This window comes from Ovis aries, chromosome 23 (genome assembly GCF_016772045.2).
Source record: "Ovis aries strain OAR_USU_Benz2616 breed Rambouillet chromosome 23, ARS-UI_Ramb_v3.0, whole genome shotgun sequence".
NCBI classification, from domain to species: Eukaryota; Metazoa; Chordata; class Mammalia; order Artiodactyla; family Bovidae; genus Ovis; species Ovis aries.
Window position 1 is genome coordinate 25222117 of NC_056076.1, and position 24842 is coordinate 25246958.

The 24842-nt window shown below is 41.4% G+C and overlaps 1 protein-coding gene across 4 annotated transcripts in view; it reads left to right on the plus strand.

Annotated features, from left to right (window-relative positions):
* GAREM1 (GRB2 associated regulator of MAPK1 subtype 1) overlaps positions 1-24842 on the plus strand; it is a 236686-nt gene that overhangs the window by 188007 nt on the left and 23837 nt on the right. For all 4 annotated transcript variants that reach the window (XM_015103608.3, XM_027960788.2, XM_060405377.1 and 1 more), the window contains one exon: positions 18057-19229. In XM_015103608.3, coding sequence (XP_014959094.3) covers positions 18057-19229 — 1173 coding nt within the window. The remainder of the gene's footprint in view (positions 1-18056; positions 19230-24842) is intronic.

Here is a 24842-nt window from a genome sequence, read left to right on the forward strand (position 1 = left end):
ACACAGCCATCCCCCTGCACTTCCTGTTGTCTGTGGCTGCTTCAACAATGTAACAGTTGAGTCCAGTAGTTGCAACAGAGACCATATGGCCCACAAGCCTGAAATGATTACTCACTGGCCCTGTAAGAAAAAGTGTGCCAACCCCTGATTCAAAACATAAAATCCAACTAAGTGAAGTTTCACATCTAAAAAAAAAATTTCCTAACACAGATGATCTCACTTACCCTTTATTTAGTACTTTATACCCTGTGACTGAATATTGAGAACACAGTACATATGTTGTTGTTGTTTCTGAATACCCTTTCACCTCAAATACTTTTTTGGAGCCTTATGCCAGAACATACATGCCAGTACAAATGTCTCCTAGCCTCGCAAAGCCAGCCCAGTAATAGTAAGAAATTCCCCCACACATGTATTTTCTCCCATCAAAATAAGACTAAAGCTAAGTCTTGTAAGTTCCGTCTTTTCTGTGACATTTGCAGAGAGAGTGAGAAGAAAGCGCAGCCTTGGACTTAGCAGTGGGTAGCTTGCAGCTCTCCTTAACTAGGGAAGAGGCATCTTGACTTCAGTACTGTCGCCCAGAAGCTTTCCAGATTCAAACGACTCCTCTCCACTCTGAGGGTGCCTGAACGCGCTAACCTGGATGCTGTAACATTGCTCTTTTCATTCCAGTTAGTGAAGTCCAAGATCTCAGCCATTCCAGCGTAGATTTCCCTGGAGGCAGAATAATAAGTTTGCATTGTCTCCGCTGGGCAACGTGCCCCAACTCAGGAACTGTGTGACATTTCGATCCAGTATGGAGCATCAGTTCAGTTCAGCTCAATTCAGTCGCTCAGTTGTGTCCGACTCTTTGCGACCCCATGAATCGCAGCACGCCAGGCCTCCCTGTCCATCACCAACTCCCGGAGTTCACTCAGACTCACATCCATCGAGTCAGTGATGCCATCCCGCCATCTCATCCTCCGTTGTCCCCTTTTCCTCCTGCCCCCAATCCCTCCCAGCATCAGAGTCTTTTCCAATGAGTCAACTCTTTGCATGAGGTGGCCAAAGTATTGGAGTTTCAGCTTTAGCATCAGTCCTTCCAAAGAAATCCCAGGGCTGATCCCCTTTAGAATGGACTGGTTGGATCTCCTTGCAGTCCAAGGGACTCTCAAGAGTCTTCTCCAACACCACAGTTCAAAAGCATCAATTCTTCGGTGCTCAGCTTTCTTCAAAGTCCAACTCTCACATCCATACATGACCACTGGGAAAACCATAGCCTTGACTAGACGGACCTTAATTGGCAAAGTAATATCTCTGCTTTTGAATATGCTATCTAGGTTGGCTATAACTTTTCTTCCAAGGAATAAGCGTCTTTTAATTTCATGGCTGCAATCACCATCTGCAGTGATTTTGGAGCCCCCAAAAATAAAGTCTGACACTGTTTCCACTGTTTCCCCATCTATTTCCCATGAAGTGATGGGACTGGATGCATGATCTTCGTTTTCTGAATGTTGAGCTTTAAGCCAACTTTTTTGCTCTCCTCTTTCACTTTCATCAAGAGGCTTTTTAGCTCCTCTTCACTTTCTGCCATAAAGGTGGTGTCATCTCCATATCTGAGGTTATTGATATTTCTCTTGGCAATCTTGATTCCAGCTTCTGTTTCTTCCAGTCCAGCATTTCTCATGATGTACCCTGCATATAAGTTTAATAAGCAGGGTGACAATATACAGCCTTGACGTACTCCTTTTCCTATTTGGAACCAGTCTGTTCTTCCATGTGCAGTTCTAACTGTTGCTTCCTGACCTGCATAAGGATTTCTCAAAAGGCAGGTCAGGTGGTCTAGTCACCACTTAAGCCTGCACAGACCTTGTAAAAACCATTTCCTGTGGGCTGGGTCAGAGCTCCGCTAACAGTCCTGTCACCTGGGTATCGGCTCCTGAGAACTGGGTTTGGCATCTGTTTCTGGCACGGGTTTCAGTGTCTTTTTTATTATTCAGTTATTTTTGGCTGTGCCGGGTCCTCCTTGCTGTGTGGGCTTTTCTCTAGTTGCAGCAAGCGAGGGCCACTCTGTAGTTGGAGCTTGTCATTGCGACAGGCTCCAGGGCGCGGCTGCAGTAGCTGTGGCAGCACGCTCAGTAGTTGCAGCTCCCAGGTTTTAGCGCACAGGCACAGTAGTTGCAGCACACAGGCTTAGTTTTTCTGCAGCACGTGGGATCTTTGTGGACCAGGAATCGAATGGGTGTCTCCTGCACTGGCAGGTGGATTCTCCACCACTGAGCCACCAGGGAAGCCCCAGGATCATCTTTTTTTTTAATAGGGAAAATAAAATCATTTAAAGTTCAGAGAACTTGAGTGACAGCTAAGTTTCTCAGTGCTGAGAAACATGACCAAGAATAAAGTGATACACCATTATAAATAATCCAGCAGGACTAGGAAATTTATAGACTCAGAGTTTTGATGATCATCAAATGTTAGATCTGGAAAGGCCCTTACACATCGCCCCATCCCACTCCTCCTTTTAATAAATAGGAAAACTGAGAAACAGATGTCAGCTGACTTCATTGATTCATACAAAACCACAAAGTGACTTAGCTGCAAAGCCTGGTCCCCTAATTCAACCCAGTCGTCTTTTTTACTCCCTCGCATTCTGTCTGTGGATCTGAGATAAGGCCCATGACAATGATCAGAAGATCCTTTCACATAGACACAATAGCTTACATGATAAATTCATTTTCTTAAAAAAATGTAAATAGGTGTATTCAATAATTACTGCCTAGCCAAATCCTTCTGCCTTTTGTATCTGAAATGTTGATGGTCTGACACACAGGATTTGGCAACTTTTGTGAATGTTACATCTGGCAATTTTTAAGACCTTACTTCATTCCTGAGCATATTGCCAGTATTTCAGAAATGAAACTCTGCTAGTACACTTGATGTTTTCTGTCAGCACTGGATGCAGTTTCTAATTAGATAGCATGTGTCAAAATGAACCCCTTCAAAAATGCTAGTGTAACATATTAACCAGCATTTTTTTTTTAAGTATCAGCCAGTATTCACAGAGAAATAAGGTGGGTTCTTGCCTTGTTGTTTGAAGCAGTGGTGAAGATACAAGGAAGTGGCCAGAATGCGTCATTGAATCAATAAGCAAGAGTTGTAAAGTTTAATATGATTCCTGCAACTTGATGCTGAACCTTGGATGTTTTCCAAGGCTTTTAACTTCCTGAGAATCAGCCAGTTTTCCCCCCAAGCCACTGACTTGAGGCAGTCTGTGTGCCTTTTATCTTAATATATTCGTTCCCCTTTTTAAAGTTTCCGTCTGAAAAAGTGCTGAAGAAATATCTTCCTGCTCTGCCAGCAGGTTAGACCGTATTTTGTTTCCATATGTAAGATAGCTAACAAGTTAAACATATGTCATATTACTAACTCAACTCATCTTAGAACACACTACAGACAAGGCTTTGAAAATACATTCGTGGAGAGGGTTTGGGCTGCTCTTGATTCTAACCCTTGTCATAATTATTTTACTCCCTGCCATCTCTCCGATCATGTTTACTTTTTAAAACAAATTTATTTACTTACTTTTGGCTGCACTGGGTCTTTGTTGTGGCACACGGGCTTGGTTGCTCCTCGGCGTGTGAGATCTTCCCAGACTAGGGATCAAACCCCTGCCCTCCTGCCTTCGCAGGCAGATTCTTAACCACTGGACCACCAGGGAAGTCCTGTGTTTGCCTTTTAAAAGGCAAAACAGCTTATGGCTAGACTTTACTCTGGGTACATGGACCATCCTATGGTCATCCTGTAAAGTAATACAAAATAGTGGAACTGAATTCTGAGTTTTTTGGTTGTTTTGTTTTATTAAGAGTAGAGATCAGTCCGTCTAGTCAAGGCTATGGTTTTTCCTGTGGTCATGTATGGATGTGAGAGTTGGACTGTGAAGAAGGCTGAGCACCGAAGAATTGATGCTTTTGAACTGTGGTGTTGGAGAAGACTCTTGAGAGTACTTGGACTGCAAGGAGATCCAACCAGTCCATTCTGAAGGAGATCAGCCCTGGGATTTCTTTGGAAAGAATGATGCTAAAGCTGAAACTCCAGTACTTTGGCCACCTCATGCGAAGAGTTGACTCACTGGGAAAGACGCTGATGCTGGGAGAGATTGGGCGCAGGAGGAGAAGGGGATGACAGAGGATGAGATGGCTGGATGGCATCACGGACTTGATGGACGTGAGTCTGAGTGAACTCCGGGAGATGGTGATGGACAGGGAGGCCTGGCGTGCTGAGATTCATGGGGTTGCAAAGAGTCAGACACAACTGAGTGACGGAACTGACTGAACTGATAGATCAGTCATGGTGGTCACATCATTCCTAGTTTACGATCCCAGTCCTAGTTTCTGTCTTGACCATTCAGTAAAGGAATCCTTCTCGGGTTGTATGTTTTTAATGATGTCAGACAAGTGTTTTCCCCCCGTGTGTGTGGTTTTTTTTAATGGATAAGGCTTATTTGCTCTGGCATTTCCTACCTCTTCTAGAACCTTTGGAACATGATTAATTTTAGGGTAGCCAGCTCTGGGGGCAACTGAATTATAACAAAAATCAGTGTAAAATGACTGTAATTTTCTCTGAGTTTCTTAAAATGGATTGCGCTTTCTATCATCTGAAAGAGAAGTACTTGAACAAAATTTAAACTCATTCTCATCTCCGGGTCGGTATAGTTTTACCTTTAAATGGAAAGACCCCATACCCTAAGAATTAGGTGTTTTATGGTCTCATTTAAATTGTTTGTTGCCTCTTATGTTTGTTAGGTTCCTGCTTTAAGAGTCCGTATTTTGTTTCAGTTACCACTTCTGTTCTGCAGTGGGTTGAAAACTGGTAACCAAGTTGGGTAGAGTTTAGTTAGATAGGAAGAAGTACTCTAAATTAAGGTCCTTAAAGGCTTTTCCATAAGCCCTCATGTCACATCTTTTTTGGCTGCTCAGAGGCCTTTATTTCACTGCCTTTTTTGGGGGCTACATTTCAGAGAGATCAGAAATTATCAATTACTCTACAGCCTGAATTTTGTCAGATGTAAGAAAGAATTTTAAAAATGAAGAGTGAATGAACTTAGAGGTGGCCAATTTTTATTTGTAATTTCCAGTTTTTAAAAATCGCATCTTTTCCTTACCACGAGTCAGATGTCATTTATTTTCAAGAGTCATTCAGAACGATAAAATTGGATACAATGGTGAGGCTAATTATTTCAATGTTTGAAGACAGCCCAGTGCTTTTTTTGTCATCTGCGGTTTCGAGACCTCCTCTGAAAAACTACCGGTTGGCAAGCCCTCCTTTGCGCCGTCACAAATTAAATCATGGCCATTGTATTTGTCATCCTTGCCCTATTTCCTGTTTAAAAAAATAAAACGCTCAGGATTGACATTTGTCTTAACTCTTGATGCCCTTTGCTTCCCGTTTTCTGCCATTTTCCCATAGAAAAGAGTTATAAAAACTGAAGTTTGGGGAGGAAGAGATCTAATATTGATCAAACACTGTCTAACCAAATATTGGTCAGATCAATCCTGATTTTTTTTTTTCAAGAGTTGCAACTTTAACATCTATTCCATGTCATTCTCTAAAAGAACTGTTCTTAGGGGAAAAGTTGCCTGTTAACAGAGCCGGGGAGAGAGAGAGAGAGTGAGTGTGTGTAAAATTTTACATCAGTGTTTTTAAATGTTGCTTGACCCTGGGGTATTAACTCTGAATGGTGTTATGAACAGTAAAACCCTGATAGTTTCCTGGATTAGACCTATTAGAGTTGTTTAGATAAGACACTTTGAATGACTTCCTCTCAGGAAACATTGAAACTGGAAATGTTAACCAGGCACGCATACCCAAGCACTTAGGACAGAACACGCTGTTTCTTTTGCTATTAAAAAAAAAAAAAATCTTAAAGAAATTATGCAAATAAATCACATGTGTAGAAACCAGAGGAGATTGTTTGGCTCAGCTGCCAAAGGAAAAACACTTATTTATGAGCTCCTTCCTCTGTCACTGACAGTGACCACAAGACCGGTCAGTACGCTAGTCTCCTAATACTTGCAGAGCTAATTGCCAGTGTGAACGGTGACATCAGAGTTGGAAGCTTGGAATCACAGATTGTGTGCACATATGTCACGCATTTTTTTATGCATGGCAGTAGGAGTTACTTCCTTTAGAAGAACAGACATACAGGAATCTGTAGACAAAACTGTTGCGTGCGCCTGGAGCATGACATTTATTGACGATGGTTTTGATCTGTTTAATCTGTGTGAATTCTGCCTCACAAAGCATGTGGACATTCTCTTTCAGTTTCATTTGGTGTGCGGTACTCACCAGATCTGTGATTTTTTTCATCCTGGAAGGTGTATGTTTATAAAGGTAAATAAGGAAAAATAGTCAGTACCAAAGTTACTGACTCTGGAAGCTAGAAAGAGATGTTTCTTCTTCTTATTCCCTCATGTTTGAGAAGCACTGTTGGCTCCCTGTTCCCTGGAAACAGTTTGTTGTATGAGTGAACGTGTGTGTGTGTGTGTGTGTGTGTGTGTGTGTCTCAAATCTCATGAGAATGCTTTCTCTCAACATTCCTGTCTCCAACCTGATCTAAATGGATGGACTGCCAAGTTTTTATTTTGCCAAGTTCCAATAAAAAGGAAGTACAGCACTGCCTCTGAGCTTGTTGGAGACCAGTTTATCCTAAAACAGTGTATTATGAATCATTTCAATATGTTCACTTCCTTTGGGATGTAACTGTAATGATATTTCAGGCCCTATTCTGACATTAAGTTTTATTCCGGGATAACACATTCAAAAAAAATTTGAGCAGTTCTTTGGTACAAAAGGAAAGATAATGCTTAGAGATAGTGGTTTGGGCTTGAAAGCAGTAGTGCATGAAAACAGAAAACAACATGAAAATACAGAGACGTGAAAGGCAACGTGAAACAATTATAAAAATTAAAACTTTTAAGAATTAGTGTTAATAAAAGTAATAATAACAGTTGTTACTGAGAGCATTCCACTGTGGGAAGTTGTTTACCTACAGTAATTAAGCTTGAGAAGTCGCTGATGGTGTTCTCATTTTCCAGATGAGGAAGCTGAGACTCAGAAAGGTAAAACACAGGACTTCCCTGGTGGTCTAATGTGTCCATTGTTAAGAATTCGCCTTCCAGTGCAAGGGATCTGGGTTCAATCCCTGATTGGAAAGCTGAGATCCCACATGCCACATGACACCTAAGCCCAAGTGCCACAGCTGGAGAGCCCAAGCACCACAACAAAGATCCAGCACAGCCAAAAATAATAAATAAATAAAACAAAATGGCAAAACTTTTTCTAAGGTTACTTAACAGTAAACAGGATTCAAACTCATGTTGTAGCTTAGTTGTTAGTATTGTACCATTGATAGTATGGTACCAATTAATTTCCTAAGGCTGAGTGAAGTTGCTCAGTCATGTCCAACTCTTTGTGACCCCATGGACTGTATGTAGCCTACCAGGCTCCTCCATCCATGGAATTTTCCAGGCAAGAGTACTGGAGTGGGTTGCCATTGCCTTCCTAAGGCTGTGGTTCATTTATTCATCACCAGGGATCAGCAGACTTTTTCTGTAAAGGGACAAAGAGCGCATAGTTTGGAGTTTGCAGGCCATACAGTCTCTGTTGCAGCTACTCAACATTGCCAGTGGAGCATGAAGGCAGCCACAGACCATGCAGAAACAAATGGGCGTAGCAGTGTCCTAATAAAATTTTATTTGTAAAATCAGGTGGAAACTGTCAAGATCATAAAGAAACAAGGCAAGTTCAAGAAATTCACAGAGAACTGGGTGCAATATGGTATTCTGGTTTGATCTGGAAACAGAAAAAGGACCTTTGTTGAAAAATTCAGTGAAATCCAAATAAAGCTTATAATGTAGTTAATAGACTATACCAATGTTCATTTCTTAGTTTGATAATGTGCCATGGTTTTATAAGATGTTAATAGAAGAAGCTAGGTGAAGTGTATACAGGTACTCTCTGTACTATCTTTGCAACTGTCCTACAAATCTGAAAATATTCCAAATAAAAGTTAAATTTTATTTATGTGTTATTGATTTAAATTCCTAAACTAACTCCAGTATAGAGAAGTCCATGTGAATGCTGAGACCAAAAATAAACACAGTTAAGTTGAGGTCTTGTCAAAAAATAATTATAAAACTTATCTGAGTCCCCTAAAATTGATCTTAAACCTTTGGAGCCTGAACTCCTGTTAAAAGCAATATTATTCTGCCATTTATGTGCTGATACATGCCTCCTCCAGAATAATTCCCGGCCAGAGGCAACAGAACTGTCTGGTTTTTTATAGCACTGCTGTTAATTGACAAACTGCTTTTGCCCAAGGTTAAAATTATGTAAAGATGACCTGGAATCGGTAAGAAATTATTTACAAGGATTCTTACTACTTAGTTCTCCAAGAACATAATGATTACTACCCATTAAGCAATATGAATAATGTCAGTCACTTTACCCAAGATGCTTTGGTAACATACAAGAAAAAAATCCATCTCAGGCTTAATGTAAGCCTGATACTAAACATGATAAAGATAAAATAGAACCATAGGCTAATCTCACCTGTGACCGATATTGGGTCGGCCAAAAAGTTCGTTGGTGTTCCATAGATGCAATGGAAATCCCAAAAAAGTTTTTGGCCGACCCAGTACCTCACACATAGACCACATGCTGTTTAGGAGAATCATGCAGTGTGCTTTTAAGTGCACCATGATCACGCAGAGATTATTTCAGGCACATAGGGTTGCTTTGGGGTTTCCCTGGTGGCTCAGCTGGTAAAGAATCCACCTGCAATGGAGACCTGGGTTCGATCCCTGGGTTGGGAAGATCCCCTGGAGGAGGGCGTGGCAACCCACTCTAGTATTCTTGTCTGGAGAATCCCCATGGACAGAGGAACCTGGCGGGCTACAGTCCATGGGGTCGCAAAGAGTCGGACACAACTAAACGACTAAGCACAGCACAGGGTTGTTTTAATATCTGGAAATATACTGTTATAATATAAAATCCATACATCAAAATTTAAAATAAACATGTGACTATCTTATTGGATACAGAAACAGCATTTGGTAAAAAATAAAATTTAATTTCATTGTAGAAACTTTTAGAAAGCTAGAATTGGAAAGACAAATCAGTAATAATGATTTTTTTAAATATCCATTTCAAACTGACAGATTTTTTCATAGTTGATGTTAAAACACAAGTGATATTCACATTAAAATCTGAAATGACACTCTTACCACCACCACTCTATTATGAGGAGAAAGGATGAAAACTTTAAAAATGAAACAAAAAATTTGTTTGCATAAAACCCAATCACCTAGGAATCCCAAGAAAATGAACTGGGAAAACTATTACAATAAGATTACTGGACACAGAATATCCACAAAGCATATTTAACAACACAAATGAACAGTAATATTCAGGGACTGATAACAAAGGCAGACTTAAATACCAATGAGGGAAATAAAAGATCTGAGTACATGATGAGAGTTTTCATGTGACTTTGGAAATATGACTATCATGATGTTACTTCTTATCAAAAAAGCACCATGTAGATGTGCTTCCAATAAGATTACCAATGCAAACCATGGACAGGATGATACTAAGGTTCGTGGCGGGTGGGAGGCTCCCCTGGTGGCTCTAATGCAGGGGACAGATTCAGTCTTTGGTCCTGGAGGACCCTACCTGCTGCAGAACAGCTGAGCCCAAGTGCCACAACTACCGAGCCTGTGCTCTAGAGCCCTGTGCCCTAGAGGCCATGCTCTGCAGCAAGAGAAGCCACAGCAATGAGAAGCCTGTGCACCAGAACTAGAGTTTAGCCCCTGCTCGCCGATACTAGGGGGGAAAAGCCCGCGCACAGTGAAAACTCAGCGCAGCCAAAAATAAAGTTCATCTGGAGAAATAGATTAATATCTAAAAAAATGTCTAAAATTTCCTACTGTCATATTTTCTTTGAATTTTTTATTTTGAAATAACTTCTGTCTTAAAGAATTGTTGCAGGAGTAATATAAGAGCTCCCTAACCACTTTCGATTCACCAGCTCTTAGCATTTTGCACACTTGTTTTATCATTCTGTATGCCCACATATATACATATATATGTATAACTGACACTCTTCTGAACCATTCAAGAATGAATTGTATACGTTATGCCCTTTGCCCCTTAGTAGTCAGTGTATATTTCTGAAGAATAAGGGTATTTTTTTATGTAAGCACAGTGCATTGATAACAGTACTCTTATTTACAGTCTATATTCTGACTTTGCCAAGTGTCCCAATATAGGACTTCATAGCATTCTTTCTTTCAGTACAGAATTCACTCCAGAATCATGTGTTATATTTACTTTTCATTTCGTTCTTTCACTTTAATCTGGAACCGTTCTTCAGCTTCTCTTTGTTTTTCGTCACATGGATGTTTTTTAAGAATACACACTAGATATTTTACAGAATATTGCTCATTTGGGGTTTGTCTGATATTTGCTCATGATTAGATTCCATTAATGAATGCCCTTGTAGTTGGAATGTTACGTGAGTGAGGTTCTGACTCTCTCAGGGAATCACACCCACAGGTATGTGATGGAAATACACTTCTTTTGGGTGAGTTTAGATTTTATCACTTGTTTCTACCCTCTACAATTACTTTTCCTCCTCTGGCAATTAATAAGCTTCTGGACGAAGACATTTTAAGATCTTGCCCATTACCATTTCTTTAATCAAACTTCCATAAATTCAGTAACTATTAATGATTCTAGCATATAATCTTCACTGAAATAAGTACAAAATTATAATTTTTCCAGTCCCACTACTTCTCTACATTTGTCAGGTTTTCCCCCACTCATTTTTTTCATTCATTCATCTTTTTGTTAACAATATGGACCAATGGGGGCTAATTCAGGCCTGTATCCTTCTGACAGGATCGCATCATCTTAAGAGCATTTCTTTACTTCCCAGCACAACAGAACATTCCCAGCTCATCTTTTATCTTTTTTACACTAGCCTTGGAATCAGTCACTTATTCCAGGAGCCCTGGTTCCTTTTAATGAGGAATGGTGATAGTGGGAGTCTTTGCTTATTATCTGTTTGAAAGGACAAAGCTGACTAATGTGTGTTTGTGTGTGTGTGTTCTTAAAATTACGAGTTCATACTAATGCCTTCAATTCCAGTCCAACTCCATGAAATTCTTTCTTGCTTTTCTCAATTCCATACTTCTGTCTCCCCTGCCACAGTGAAAACTCCCAAACTATGGACACATTTACTCATTTGTTGAATCCTACAACACATGTAAAGTTGTTTCAGATTCGCTGTCCCTATAGCTCTATGCAAAATAAATCTACTAAAAAGAACACAATCTTGGTCGGTCTTTTGTTTTCCCAACACCCTCTTCCAACAAGAAGACTCTACACATGGACACCAGATGGTCAACACCGAAATCAAATAGATTATGTTCTCTGCAGCCAAAGATGGAGAAGCTCTATACAGTCAGAAAAAACAAGACCAGGAGCTGACTCTGGCTCAGATCATGAACTCCTTATTGCCAAATTCAGACTGCAACTGAAGAAAGTAGGGAAAACCACTAGACCATTCAGGTATGACCTAAATCAAATCCCTTATGATTATACAGTGGAAGCGAGAAATAGATTTAAGGGACTAGATCTGATAGAGTGCCTGATGAACTATGGACGGAGGTTCGTGACATTGTATAGGAGACAGGGATCAAGATCATCCCCAAGAAAAAGAAATGCAAAAAGGCAAAAAGGCCGTCTGAGGAGGCCTTACAAATAGCTGTGAAAAGAAGAGAAGCGAAAAGCAAAGGAGAAAAGGAAAGATATAAGCATCTGAATGCAGAGTTCCAAAGAATAGCAAGGAGAGATAAGAAAGCCTTCCTCAGCGATCAGTGCAAAGAAATAAAGGAAAACAACAGAATAGGAAAGACTAGAGATCTCTTCAAGAAAATTAGAGATACCAAGGGAACATTTCATGCAAAGATGGGCTCGATAAAGGACAGAAATGGTATGGACCTTACAGAAGCAGAAGATATTAATAAGAGGTGGCAAGAATACAGAGAAGAACTGTACAAAAAAGATCTTCATGACCCAGATAATCATGATGGTGTGATCACTCACCTAGAGCCAGACATCCTGGAATGCGAAGTCAGGTGGGCCTTAGAAAGCATCACTACAAACAAAGCTAGTGGAGGTGATGGAATCTCAGTTGAGCTATTTCAAATCCTAGAAGATGATGCTGTGAAAGTGCTGCACTCAATATGCCAGCAAATTTGGAAAGCTCAGCAGTGGCCACAGGACTGGAAAAGGTCAGTTTTCATTCCAATCCCATAGAAAGGCAATGCCAAAGAATGCTCAAACTGCCGCACAGTTGCACTCTTCTCACATGCTAGTAAAGTAATGCTCAAAATTCTCCAAGCCAGGCTTCAGCAATACGTGAACCATGAACTTCCAGATGTTCAAGATGGTTTTAGAAAAGGCAGAGGAACCAGAGATCAAATTGCCAACATCCACTGGATCATAGAAAAAGCAAGAGAGTTCCAGAAAAACATCTATTTCTGCTTTATTGACTGTGCCAAAGCCTTTGACTGTGTGGATCACAATAAACTGTGGAAAATTCTGAAAGAGATGGGAATACCAGACCACCTGACCTGCCTCTTGAGAAATCTCTATGCAGGTCAGGAAGCAACAGTTAGAACTGGACATGGAACAGACTGGTTCCAGATAGGAAAAGGAGTACATCAAGGCTGGATATTATCACCCTGCTTATTTAACTTCTATGCACAGTACATCATGAGAAACACTGGGCTGGAAGAAGCACAGGCTGGAATCAAGATTGCTGGGACGATGCATGATACTGGATGCTAGGGGCTGGTGCACTGAGACGACCCAGAGGGATGGTACGGGGAGGGGGATTCAAGATGGGGAACACGTGTATACCTGTGGCGGATTCATGTTGATGTATGACAAAACCAATACAATATTGTAAAGTAATTAACCTCCAATTAAAATAAATAAATTTTTATTTTTAAATAATTAAAAAAAAGATTGCCAGGAGAAATATCAATAACCTCAGATATGCAGATGACACCACTCTTATGGCAGAAAGTGAAGAGGAACTAAAAGCTTCTTGATGAAAGTGAAAGAGGAGAGTGAAAAAGTTGGCTTAAAGCTCAACATTCAGAAAATGAAGATCATGGCATCTGGTCCCATCACTTCATGGGAAATAGATGGGGAAACAGTGGCTGACTTTATTTTGGGGGGCTCCAAAATCACTGCAGATAGTGATTGCAGCCATGAAATTAAAAGACACTTAATCCTTAGAAGGAAAGTTGTGACCAACCTAGATAGCGTATTGAAAAGCAGAGACATTACTTTGCCAACAAAGGTCTGTCTAGTCAAGGCTATGGTTTTCCCAGTAGTCATGTATGGTTGTGAGAGTTGGACTGTGAAGAAAGCTGAGCACCGAAGAATTGATGCTTTTGAACTGTGGTGTTGGAGAAGACTCTTGAGAGTCCCTTGGACTGCAAGGAGATCCAACCAGTCCATTCTAAAGGAGATCAGCCCTGGGATTTCTTTGGAAGGACTGATGCTAAAGCTGAAACTCCAATACTTTGGCCACCTCATGCGGAGAACTGACTCATTAGAAAAGACCCTGGTGCTGGGAGGGATTGGGGGCAGGAGGAGAAGGGGACAACAGAGGATGAGATGGCTGGATGGCATCACTGACTCGATGGACGCAAGTCTAAGTGAACTCCCTCCATCGACAGGGAGGCCTGGCATGCTGCAATTCATGGGGTCGTGAAGAGTCGGACACGACTGAGCAACTGAACTGAACTATATAGTCAGTGTTCACAGTCACTTTGATTATTTCTCTGTCTCCAGTACTACTAGTTTATTCATTTGAAATGCAGTTGAGTCCATCTGTTTCCATTTGCATTCAGTTTTTGTTTAATTTCTTGTTAATTTTATTATTTTTATTTTTACTGTGTAGACCATTAGCCCACTTTCTAACAGTCGAAACTCTCTAGCATGGTTTCCTCCCCGAGGTGTCACTTGCCCTCATGTCCCTTCCCCCAGGTTCCTCACCCCCCTCTCTCCTGGAAGTAACCAGTTTCATTGTTTTCTGGTTTATTTTTCTTATGTTGCTTTATAAGAAAAGGCAGAAATATATGTATACTAACTTTTCCTTCTTTCTTAAACAAGATGGTGGTATACCTTATACATTAAACTTAGTCTATTCCGGAAGTCATTCCATACCAATGCATTTAACTAACAGTCCTCTTTCTTTCTCACATAATATCAGTTCGTGTGTGTACCATAGTTTATTCAATCAGTTGTTGATGTTTGGGCATTTAAATCGATTCCAATACTTTACAAATACAAATAATGCTATAATGAATAACCTTGAACATGTGTACTTTCATACTGTTGGAGAAATATCTTTGAGGTAAATTCCTAAAAGTAGCATTGCTGAATGGAAGGATAAATGCATGAATAGTTTGGTTAAATATTGCTGAAGTCCCTGCCCCTGGGCTTGTACTATGTTGCATTCCCACCGGCTATGAACTAGAGTGCCTATTTCCCCATAGCTCTACCAACTGAGTGCAGTGTCAAGCTTCTGAATATTTATCAGTATTCTAGGTAAGAAATGGTATCTCAGTGTAATTGTAGTTGACATTTCTCTGGTTGTGAGAGAAGCTGAACAGCTTTTCATAGATGTATGCATCTTTTTAGCGGGCTGATTTTTCATGACATGTCTGTTTTTCTGGAGGGTTTGGGGTCATTTTTTTAAAGAGCTGCTTATGTATTAGGGATATTAGTTCCTTTTCTGTGATATACACTGGAAATATTTTCTCTCAGTCTGTTACTTGACTTTTGAGTTTGATTCTCTTTTCCCTTTCTATCCAAAAACTTTGAGTTTTTGGAATAACCACAAGTGAGGGCTATTGTTTATCAGATCTCAAAATGTATGATAAGGATATAGAAATTAAAACAACATTGTTATGATGTGAAAATAGGCAGAAAAGTCATTAGGAAAAAATATCTGTATGCATTTGGATGTATGTGTTTTATAAATTTAATATATGATAAATGTGGCACTTCAAATTTGAGATGAAAGGGATGGTTATTTGAAAATGTACTGGACACTAAGTTAGCTATTTAAAAAGTTAAAGCCCTATCTTAAATAATCCAAAGAAATTTTATGTAAATAAGATAAATATTTAATAAATGAAACCATCAAAATAGCAGAAGAAAATATTGGTTAATGATATCAGCATTTCTCAACCTCAGCAATCGTGAAAATTGGACTGGATGAATCTTTGCTGTGGGGACTGTCCTGTGCCTTGTAAGCATTTTTAGCACCATTCTTCGTCTCTGCCCACTAGATGTAAACAGCACCGTCACAGTCACAGCAATCTGGAATGTCAGGACACCCAGGGAGGTGGGGGAGGCGACAAAAGCACAGCTCAATGGGAACCGCTGATCTGCATCTACTCAACAAGAAGGAGCATAACACCAAGAATGATCTCTCAAAGGAAATCTTTTAAAATGTTTGCTACATTAAAAAAAAAAAACAAAAAACTAACACTTAAGCCATAGAATTGAAATTCAGGCAACATATTAGGAAATATACAGCATAAAAGACATTCACCTTGCATAAAAAGCTGTCAGTAAGATGACCGTCACAGGGCTTCCATGGTGGTCCAGGGGTTAAGAGTCCGTCTGCCAAAGTAGGGGACACAGGTTCATCCCTGGTCCGGGAAGAGACATGTGCCTTGGAACAGCTAAGCCTGGTCCACCACAACTGCTAAGCCCAAATGTCTCAATTACTGGAGCCCATGCTCCAGCAACAAGAGAAGCCACCAAAACGAGGAGCCCAAGCACCACAACGAAGAGTAGCCCCTGCTCACTGCAACTAGAGACAGCCCGGGCACAGCAGCCAAGACCCAGTGCAACCATGAATAGATATATAAACCTTAAAAAGAAAAGACAACCGTCACAATAGAAAAAATGGGTCAGGGACACAAGAAGACAGTTCACAAAAGAAAAGCTCTAAATAGCCTGATAAATATCAAAAAATCTTTACAAGCATAAAAAAATGCAGGTTGCATGCATTACCTTTAATACTGGTAAGCATCAGTCAGCATGCGTATGGGGAAACAACCTCATAAAGTAGAAATATGAATATGTGTAACACTCCTCATTTAGCGCACACACACACACAATACACCTGAAGTACTGGGCTGGCCAAAAAGTTCATTTGGGTTTTTCATTACATCTTACAGAAAAACCTGAACAAACTTTTTGGCCAACTCAATACAGTGGGCAACACATATTAGATCTTTCAAATATATATACACAGCTTTGTTCATGCATTCTGTTTCTGAGACTTTATCCTAAGGAAATAAAGTGTAAAATGTTTGCAGTACTATTTATAATTGTTAAAAATTGGGAAATCCCATCTGCCTAACAGTAGGGAATTGGTCAAATAAATTAAGGCATAACCATATATAATGGAATATGTTAGGTCAGTATTAATATTAATGGAGTATATGCACAAATTACAGTGAGAAGCAGAGCAGTAAAATTGTATATGTATTAATATATATCCCTGAGATAGACTAATATACTTGTTTCTTTGTGTAGAAAAGGAATTTAAATTTTTGAGTTTGAGTGGTGCAATAAGCATAGTAATATTAGTTTTGCTTAAAACATCACTCAAGAATTTTTAACTTTTATATTAAAATAGAGTTGATTAACAATTTTGTGTTACTTTTAGGTGTACAGCAAAGTGATTAAGTTGTACATATACATGCTATTTCTTTTTTAAGTTCTTTTCCCACTTAGGTTATTGCAGAACATTGAGCTGAGTTCTCTGTGCTGTATAGTAGGTCCTTGTTGGTTACCCATGTTCAACACAGCAGTGAACACATGTCAGTCTGAACCTCCCGACTGACCGACCCCTCACCCCCAGCCCTTCCCTGCTGGTCACCATAAGTTCTTTCTTTAAGTCTGTTTCTGTGTTATAAATAAGTTCATTTGTGTCAGCTTTTTTTTAGATTCCACATATAAGCAATATCATATGATAATTTGTCTTTGCTTAATTCACTTAGAATGATAACTTCCAAGTCTATCTATGTTGCTATAAATGGCATTATTTCATTCCTTTTAATGGCTAAGTAGTATTCCAGTGTATATATGAACCAGTGTTTGGGGGATTTTTTAGCCTGTGGTTGTTCGGCAGTTAGGTGTGACTTTGGTGTTTCGTAAGAAGTTGTACTCACATCCTTCTACTCTGCCATCTTTTCTTTCTGTTTTTATAAAATTGTTAACAAGTTATCTTTAGTGACTGGTCAGGTTATAGAATTTGCTCATTTTTATATCTGTATTTTCTAATAATTCTTCCAGTGAATGTGAGTAGTTTGTATAATAAAAAAATAGGAGAAATGAGACATTTCTCAGATCCTTTGTCCCAACTTTAGAAAATTTAATAAAATTAGCAAAACTTTAAAGGTAAAAAAGTAGTAGAATTTTAATACTTTAAAAGGTATTTTCTACTTTTTCTACCTATTTTCTACCTATTAGTATTCATGGAATTCATGGAAGTATTTGTATAATTTAAAAAGATACAGTAATAAAATTAAGGTCTCAAAATAATTATCTACATGGTAGAATACATAGGAAAAGAAACTAGAAAGATGTTTATCAGACCATTAACCATAGTCATCAGGCTCGTGGCTGTTATTTTCTTTTTATGTTTTTCTTCTGTATTTCTCAAAATTTTACTAAGGAATACAAAGTACCTTGTTCTTCAGGAAAAAAAGTTTTTAAAAAGTTTTTAGAAGTCTAAAAACTAACATCATCCTGTTATTGTTAACCACAATAGAGAAATGGAGTGTCTAAATTTAGTATTAAAAACAGCATTTTCCTTTGTGCCTGCACATCCGTGTCTTAATATCAAGTTTTCTACTTCTCCATGTGAATAAGCTAAGGAAAACCCTGAAATTTTATTTATCCTATTGTAGGTTGCTTCGGGTGAATGCCACGAAGACACCGAAGTTTACAACATCACCCTGTGTACAGGGGATGAACTCACTCTAATGGGCCAGGCAGAAATCCTTTATGCAAAGACTTTCAAGGAGAAGTCACGACTCAACACCATCTTCAAAAAGATTGGGAAACTCAATTCCATCAGCAAGCTGGGAAAAGGCAAAATGCCCTGCCTCATTTGCATGAATCACCGGACCAACGAGAGCATCAGCCTCCCGTTCCAGTGCAAGGGTAGGTTTAGCACCCGAAGCCCCCTGGAGCTTCAAATGCAGGAGGGCGAGCACACCATCCGCAACATCGTGGAGAAAACCAGGCTCCCTGTGAACGTGACTGTGCCCAGCCCACCACCCAGAAACCCGTACGACCTCCACTTCATCCGCGAGGGGCACCGCTACAAGTTTGTGAACATCCAGACCAAGACAGTGGTGGTCTGTTGTGTGCTGCGGAACAACAAGATCCTCCCCATGCACTTCCCTTTGCACTTGACCGTGCCCAAGTTTAGCCTCCCGGAACACCTGGTCAAGGGAGAGGGATGGCCCGAAACCCTGGTCCATCACTGGCTGGGTATCTGCCAAGAACAGTTCGACATCGATGAGTATTCACGGGCAGTCCGCGACGTGAAAACCGACTGGAACGAGGACTGTAAGAGCCCCAAGAAGGGCCGGTGCGCCGGCCACAACCACGTGCCCAATTCCCTTAGCTATGCTCGCGATGAGCTCACCCAGTCCTTCCACCGGCTCTCTGTCTGTGTGTATGGCAACAATCTCCATGGCAACAGCGAGGTGAACCTCCACGGCTGCAGGGACCTGGGGGGAGAGTGGGCCCCCTTTCCTCACGACATCCTACCCTATCAGGACTCGGGGGACAGCGGGAGCGACTACCTTTTCCCAGAAGCTGGTGAAGAATCTGCCGGCATGGCAGGGAAGTCAGAACTTCCTTATGAAGAGCTGTGGCTGGAGGACGGCAAGCCCAGCCATCAGCCTCTCACTCGCTCCCTGAGCGAGAAGAGCAGATGCGACCAGTTTCGAGGTTCTGTCCGGTCCAAGTGTGCAACCTCTCCCCTTCCTGTGCCCGGAGCGCTGGGTGCAGCAGTGAAATCTGCAGAGATCGCCCTACCTCCGCCTCCAGTGCCTCCCAAATCCGAAGCTGTAAGTCCTTTCTGTTTTGGGGGTGATGGGCCAGTTCTGTCTCTCTGCTCAGTCCTCTGCTAATTTACTTTCTTTCTTAAAGAAAGGAAAACTCCCCAATGCAAGGTGATCAGAATGAGCAATTTGTTGAATTTGGAGTGAAATAGAAATACTTGGTAGATTTTTTTTTTTTTTTTTACCAGTTGGGAGTTAGAATTTTACTTTATGTTTGATGAGAAATGTGTGTATGTGTGTGTTGCTCAGTCATGTCTGATTCTTTGCGACCCCATGGACTGTATAGCCCACCAGGCTCCTCTGTACATGGGATTTCCCAGGCAAAATTACTGGAGTGGGTTGCCCCTTCCTCTTCCAGGGGAATCTTCCCAGGAAACTCAAGAGAATTTTATTAGGAGAGGTTTAAACATGCTGCCTGGAGTACAGATAATAGGGAGAAGAGGGCAGAAGGCTGAGCAGAGAAAAGATATGAACTTGGTAACAGGTATGGAATGATGACGCCCTGAGCTCCAGCCGTCGGTAGCAGCAGATGGCAGGGAGAAATGAGCTGCTTGGGAACATTTCAGAGATGCAACTGGCAGTATTACTGATAAATTGGGCGTGAGTAGTGAAGGAGAGAAATCAGAAGACACTCTGAGATGTGTAGCCTGAGCAGCAGAGTGGATATTAGCACCACTTAGACTGAAGGAATAGATTTATTTGGTGGGGGAGAAGGATCAAGAGTCGTCTGTCAGCATCATTTGTAACTCTCTCTTCAAAGTTACATTGAGATCAGAGTGTCATGGATGTGCTCACACACACACACTGAGATCCGAGCATCATGGGTGTGCTCACGCATACACATTGAGATCAGAGTGTCATGGGTGTGCTCACACACATGCATTGAGATGCAAGCATCTGGGTGTGCTCACATACATGCATTGAGATCAGAGCATCATGGATGTGCACACGCACTGACATCAGAGCATCATGGGTGTGCTCACGCACACGCATTGAAATCAGAGCGTCTTGAGTGTCCTCACCCACACTCATTGAACTCAGAGCAGGACCAGGCCCAACGTGGTTTTGTTCACCACCTCAAACACAGCTCACTCAGAACTTGAGAAGGCATCTGTCAAATTGTAATGGAAAAAGATATATAGGAGAGGAGAAAGAGCCTCTGTTTTGACCATGTTTTTGATTGACAGGCACTCTGAACCTTGCCTCACTTTTTTTTATCATGAATTTCATTATATCTGAAGGGAAAAAGTGCTCAAGGCATCAGATATAATTCTGTTCATTAATTTGATAGTATCTATGGCAGTGGTTTCCTTTTTTTCTATCTCTAGCAAAATCTTTCTTTTATAAAGGAAAACTTATATGAATCACAATAAATAGAATTACAGTCAAAACCCATATGACTGAAGGACAGATTGGAGGGCTGGGGTTCTCCCCATAGGCCTGTCCACTCTGTTCCCACCAGGTGGCCTCAGGGCACCTCTCTGGAAGCACTGGGCTGTGCAAAGCTTTGCTTCAAACCATGGAGTTATTGGGCCACATACTACACATGCTAGAAGAATCACCATCAGTAACCCCAGAAATAATGATTTTGGACTCCAGTAGCTTTCCCTTTTGGAGAAGGCAGTGGCAGCCCACTCTCGTACTTTTGCCTGGAAAATCCCATGGACGAAGGAGCCTGGTAGGCTGCAGTCCATGGGGTCACTAAGAGTCGGGCACGACTGAACAACTTCCCTTTCACTTTTCACTTTTATGCATTGGAGAAGGAAATGGCAGCCCACTCCAGTGTTCTTGCCTGGAGAATCCCAAGGACGGGGAGCCTGATGGGTTGCCATCTATGGGGTCACACAGAGTCGGACACTACTGAAGCGACTTAGCAGCAGCAGCAGCAGCTTTCCCTTTTGTAGGGAAGGTAACAGGTGAAAAGAGAGGACAACTATGGAGGTTAAAATGTGGGAGGAGAGTTCAGAGAAGAACAGTTTCTGGTTGGGCAGGAGAAGCCTTCATGGAGATCATGGCATTTCAGATGAGCTGAGGGTGTATATGTGAATGAGAAGAGCAGAGAGATGAGAAGGAAGGGTGTTACAGACAGAATGACCTGAGCAGAGGCAGGGGCAGATGAGAAAAACGCAGTTCTGCTGAGCAGGTGAAGTAGGGCTGAAGAGGGGGCGGTGAAGGGCAATGGCAGCCGCAGGGCCGGGCCAGGTCACAGACGGCCCTGGACACCAGGTAGCACTTTGTGCCAGAGCTGTCCAGGCAGAGCCCTCACCGCTGCAAAGCTTTCCCAAGAGAAGACCCACCTCCAGCTATTTGCTCAGAACATTAAAACTCCCCAGAAATTGCAGGGCTGCACGTTCCCCTCCTCTTTACAATCTTCCAGGGTCACTCAGCAATAATCAATCTGCCTGCCAATGCAGAAGACACAGTAGACTCGAGTTCGATCCCTGGGTCGAGAAGATCCCCTGGAGGAGAAAATGGCAACCCATTCCAGTATTCTTGCCTGGAAAATTCCATGGACAGAGGACCCTGGCAGGCTACAGCCGATAGGGTCTCAAAGAGTCGGACATGACTAGCACGCATGTACTAAGGCACAAGCCCAGAGATCCCTGTACCCAGAAGTGGGTGTGGAATATTTGGGGGACTTCTTGGTGGAGTCAGAGTCCTTGGTTCTTTTACTCATGTCAGATGGTGTTCCTCAAAAAAACAGATCAGAGGTAAGGGGAGGTAAGTAAGAGGTGAAGTGCTCTTAGCAAGTACTTTAGGCAGTTACAGGACTGGCTCAGCCCAGCTATATATTTGATGTTGCTTGAAGCTTAGAGTCCTTCTCTTCAACAGGACCGTGACCACATGAACTTTTCCTGTAGAACTCTGCTCCCACCTGGCACATAATGGGGAGTCCTGTTTGTTGACTGACTGGTTGACTCATCCAATATGGTCACATCCAGTTATTTATGTAACCAAATCTTGAGGTAGGAAACTGGCGCTGCTTGTTTTCACTGTGGCTAATGGAAGATGAGTAAGAGCATAAATATTAAGAGGCCCTATCTTGACCTTGGTGCTAAAAGAAAACTGTTCAGAGTTAAATTTGAAACTGAAAGCAGATCTCACAGCAGAATGAAACATGTGGTACTCCAGTCTAAGCTGTAATTTCTTATGGCACAAGAGAACCTTCTTAGAACATATTCAGTGTTTATAGAATGCTCCAATCATAAAGACTTTTTATAAACACCTGAAATTACTTTGTTTTCCTTTTTTAAGAATCAGGCATTTCGAATGAAGTCATATATTTTATTGGTTCTGTGGCCATGAAACAAGTTTTCCAGTTTCAGGACATGCGTGGGATCCAGAGAATGTCATGACTGTTAGATGTGGCTTCAGCTTGTCGTTTTCAAAAGAGATCTTTAACGGGGCATAAATTCAAGTGCTCCCACAGAATTAAATAAAACTCCTTTGGATAGTGACAGTGGGGTGGGTCCAGGGAGAGAGATGGGCCATGTGTCTCACAGCTATCCTTCCAATAATTAAAGATGGTAGTAAGCTTTCCTGTGAGGCCATTTTCAAGTAAGGCGTTATCTGGGAAAGTGACAAATCCCATCAGGTTTTCAGGAACAGAAGATACTGGAGTAACAGAACAGAGTCAAAGAAGGCATATCTTTCTTATAAAAAGAAACAAAGCTGGTAATTGGTGAATGAATTCTTCTTGGCAGCAGTCCATGGCCTGGTCTTATTAGGATCTACAGGGACAATGGCTCACTGCAGGGTGTGTGAGCCTGTGCCTTTTCTTTGGTTCTTCACCACCTGCTTCAGGGTCCTTTGTTGTTTAGTCACTATTTCCAACTCTTGCGACCCCATGGACTATATAGCCCACCAGGCTTCTCCATCCATGGAATCCTCCAGGCAAAAATACCGGAGTATGTTGCCAGGGTCCTTTGTTGTTTAGCTATGTCCAACTCTGGCAACCCCATGGACTGTAGCCCACCAGGCTTCTCTGTCCATGGAATTCTCCAGGAAAAAATACTGGAGTGTGTTGCCATTTCCTTCTCCAGGGGATTTTCCCAACCCAAGTCTCTTGCATTGATGATAGACTTTTTACCAGCTGAGCCCCCAGGGAAGCCCCCTGAGTTATAGCAAATATCTGTGCTATCTCTCCACATTTTGACGGTCTGTTTCTGTAAAAAATTCTGAAAAAGATTTTCTCCTTCAACAGTAACACTTGCTGTGTTTCCAACAGTGAGCTGCAGTTCCATCATCATCCAAGTTAATGCTTGACCGTTTTCCTGCCCATATTCTGCAATGGAAAACTAGGCTGTGGGGCCAAAGAGAAAATCCTCAGTGTGTGTGTGTGGCGGGGGTGGGGGGTGCGGGGGTGCGGGGAATCAGTTTAGCCCCGTTAATATACTTTGTACTTGATGTGGCTACTTAGAATTATGCTCTAGTCCAGCAGTTCCCAACCTTTTTGATACCAGGGACTGGATTTCATGGAGAACAATTTTCCCACAGACCAGGGCTGGTTTCTGTTTCACCTACCGCTCCCCTGCTGTACAGCCAGATTCCTGCTCTAGCCTGTATCTTTGTAATGATCGTCAAATACAGAGGTTTTTCTCTTTAAGTGGTCCATGGCCTGTGGGTTAGAGACCCTTGTAATCTTTATAATGATTGTTGAATACAAAGGTTTTCTTCTTTAAGCACAAAATCCTGTGGCTTATCTTTCCCAAGAATAAGAGTCTTTTCCCTTCCCTAACTGGAACATCCGAGGAGCCAACTGGAACCGATGTTCCTAACTGGAACATCCTGGAGCTTCTGGTTCCAGGCACAGAAGAGATGCGGCCACTTCTGTCCTTTCAAATTGCTACAGACAAGCCCAAGCTAGGGGCCTGCCCAGCTCACTGAGGGGTGACATTTTCATTTTTTAAAATTGTGCCAAGTGCCCTCAAATCAGAATGACCTGTCAGTTCCACTTAAGTGGGTTATCCTTAATTGGTTCCTATGTTCTAAACATATCCTCTTATTTCATAACATTGTGGCCCTCATTCCATTATTTTAATTTTCTGACTGTTGGCTGATAATGTCTAAAATATTTACCCAGATACACTCTATAAGTGTATCTTTTTTTAAACCTCTTTGGAAGATGCCATTTTGGAGAGCAATGATGAGAAAGCTTGACACTGCTTGAAATTCTAGAAATAGAATGTTTGACTCTCAGACTATTCTGGTTTATGTGATGAATCAAAAATCAGTATCAAAACTACAGGATTACAACTTGTGTATAGCTACCTGTGCAATCATATCAAACCTGAGGACCCGAGAGCCCAGGGGTTAATTAACATCCTCTTCCTGTCTTTAGCAGTAGGAGAAAACGAAAAAGTGCATTCACTTTTGGTTGGATGTTAACATTACAGTGATTCCTAAGATTCATGAAAGGAAAATCCTAAAAGGAGCTCTAGGTTATAAACCGCTTGTTTAAAACAAGTTTTACTGCAGTATGGATGGAGAATTCGTTAACCATTGGGATGGCCCCCTTGACATACGAGAGGCAGGATGTGAGGATTGAGTCATAAGATGGGTTGGTAGCATTCATCCACTGTTACAAGATTTAAGTTCATTGTAAATAAAGTTCCTCCA